This window comes from Artemia franciscana, unplaced genomic scaffold, assembly GCF_032884065.1.
Source record: "Artemia franciscana unplaced genomic scaffold, ASM3288406v1 PGA_scaffold_23, whole genome shotgun sequence".
Lineage (NCBI taxonomy): Eukaryota > Metazoa > Arthropoda > Branchiopoda > Anostraca > Artemiidae > Artemia > Artemia franciscana.
The window spans coordinates 3,542,917-3,544,770 of record NW_027062649.1 but is presented as its reverse complement, the minus strand read 5'-3'; the positions used below and the strand labels follow the sequence as shown (position 1 = coordinate 3,544,770).

Sequence of the window (1,854 nt, the reverse complement as noted above, 5' to 3'; positions counted from 1 at the left end):
AAACCTCCAATATTAAAGGGAAGAAAGGCTAAGCTGCGTTATCCATTGACTTTTTAAAGTCACTCCTAGGGGATGGTAGTTTATTAGCTTTAAATTTTAATTCCTTTTTCAGGAGCTGAGACGAGTTGAAGGGGGACATACAGAATCAGAAGAAAAGAAGCGAAATAAAGATTTAATGAACGCAATTAAAAAAACCACAGAAGGAGATCCCATCTGGAGAATGAAGAAAGATTAGATTAATTTTCCATTTAAATCTTATATACTTGATGACATGAGTGAAATAGAAAAAATCTTATCTCAGGAAGGTGGAATTCAAGATGAAGTAGAGGAACTATTAAAAAGTATCAAGAAAAAAAAGCCGAGGAAGATATTGAATTAATTAAATAAAACATTAGTGAAGTTAGCCGTATATTAAATGAGTCCTTAGTGGTATTGCAATCTTACGAGAGGTGTAAAATACAGTCCAACCTCCAGAAGTATAGTGCTGATCTTACCCAAGCCATTGATGTGAAACCTAAAAAGTTTGGATTTCGCCGCAACGCAGTCGAAAGTGATTTAAAGAAAGTTGTCGTAGATAGGGAGTTGCTGAAGAGAGAGACTGCAAAAATAGAAAGAAATATTGAACAAGATATAAACACAGTTCCCAAATTCGTCCTTGAGGGACTCCAGAATGACCAAAAAACTATATTGAACTGTAAGGATGAGGATGTTCTTATTAAAGATTGCAAAAATGCTACAATAACGATAAACGAAATACCTGGAACTGTTCATCTTATAAATTTATCAAATTCTGTGATAGTTGCATCACCAGTGAAAACATCAATTTTCATCCGCGATTGTAAGAACTGCCAGTTCTATCTTTCTTGTCAGCAATTGCGAATGCATGCTTCAACAGATTGTGATGTCTCTCTTCATGTCAACAGTCGTGCTATCATAGAGGATTGTAGCAAGATTCGCTTTGGTCCTTTGCCACTTAAATATTCTGAGACTGATAAATTTGATGTGCGTGGATTTAAGTTTGATCCAGAAAGTCATAAAAAAGTAGATGATTTCAATTGGCTGAGTAAGGGTTAATCTCCTAATTCGTCTCTTTTAAGTCAGTCCAAAAATGGTTGAAGAGCTAAATATTTAATCCTGGTAAAAATACATGGAATAATACATCTGTTAATAAGTATAAGTTGTACTATTTAGTGTTTCCTCGCTAGGGACGTGCTTATTTGCCCGATTCGAGTAACGACTTGGAATACGAAATCAAACTCTGATTTGTTTAGAATTTTTAATTGTTACGGATTTTTTTTTTTTTTTTATCTCTGAAATGTAATAAGTTGATGGGTCAAGAGTGATAGATTCGCAGAAATTATCCTTGTTGGAAAACCCTCTAAGGGCAAACGAAAAGTGGCTGATTCTCGAATGGGACTGCAGGATATTCTAAGGAAAGATTTAAGCGGAATGGAAATTTCTTGGGAGGGTGTACTGAGGGAGGCTTAAATAGGTTGAGATGGTGGAGAATTATTGATAGTTTTATTTGCCTTGGGCGTTTTGTTGCTGGAGTGATTTCTTAGTAGTAGTATTCTCAGCTACCAATTTGCAATATCAGGACATTGGTGCATCCCCAAAAGTTGCCCAGTGGGAGTGTCTATAACTAATCAAAACTATTTAATAAAACATAGCAGTCAGACACAAATATGGGAATTTTTTAAAGGTGGAGGGGATTTAATGCAATGAAAAACTATTGAATTAGCCTATAGTTAAGTATTGAGGTTTGATTTTCTTCAAAGATTTTTGAAGGAAATAAGTTGGGGTCCGAGTCCTTCCCTCTACATTTGTGCTTGCCTCTGATATGTTACATTATAT

At 35.1% G+C, this 1,854-nt stretch overlaps 1 protein-coding gene across 1 annotated transcript; it reads left to right on the top strand.

Annotated features, from left to right (window-relative positions):
• The first annotated feature begins 271 nt into the window (after positions 1–271).
• On the top strand, positions 272–1,074 carry LOC136041520 (tubulin-specific chaperone C-like). The gene is made up of 2 exons (XM_065726226.1): positions 272–341; positions 428–1,074. Exons 1-2 carry the CDS (start codon positions 272–274, stop codon positions 1,072–1,074), a joined length of 717 nt encoding a protein of 238 aa, XP_065582298.1.
• Positions 1,075–1,854: the final 780 nt, after the last annotated feature.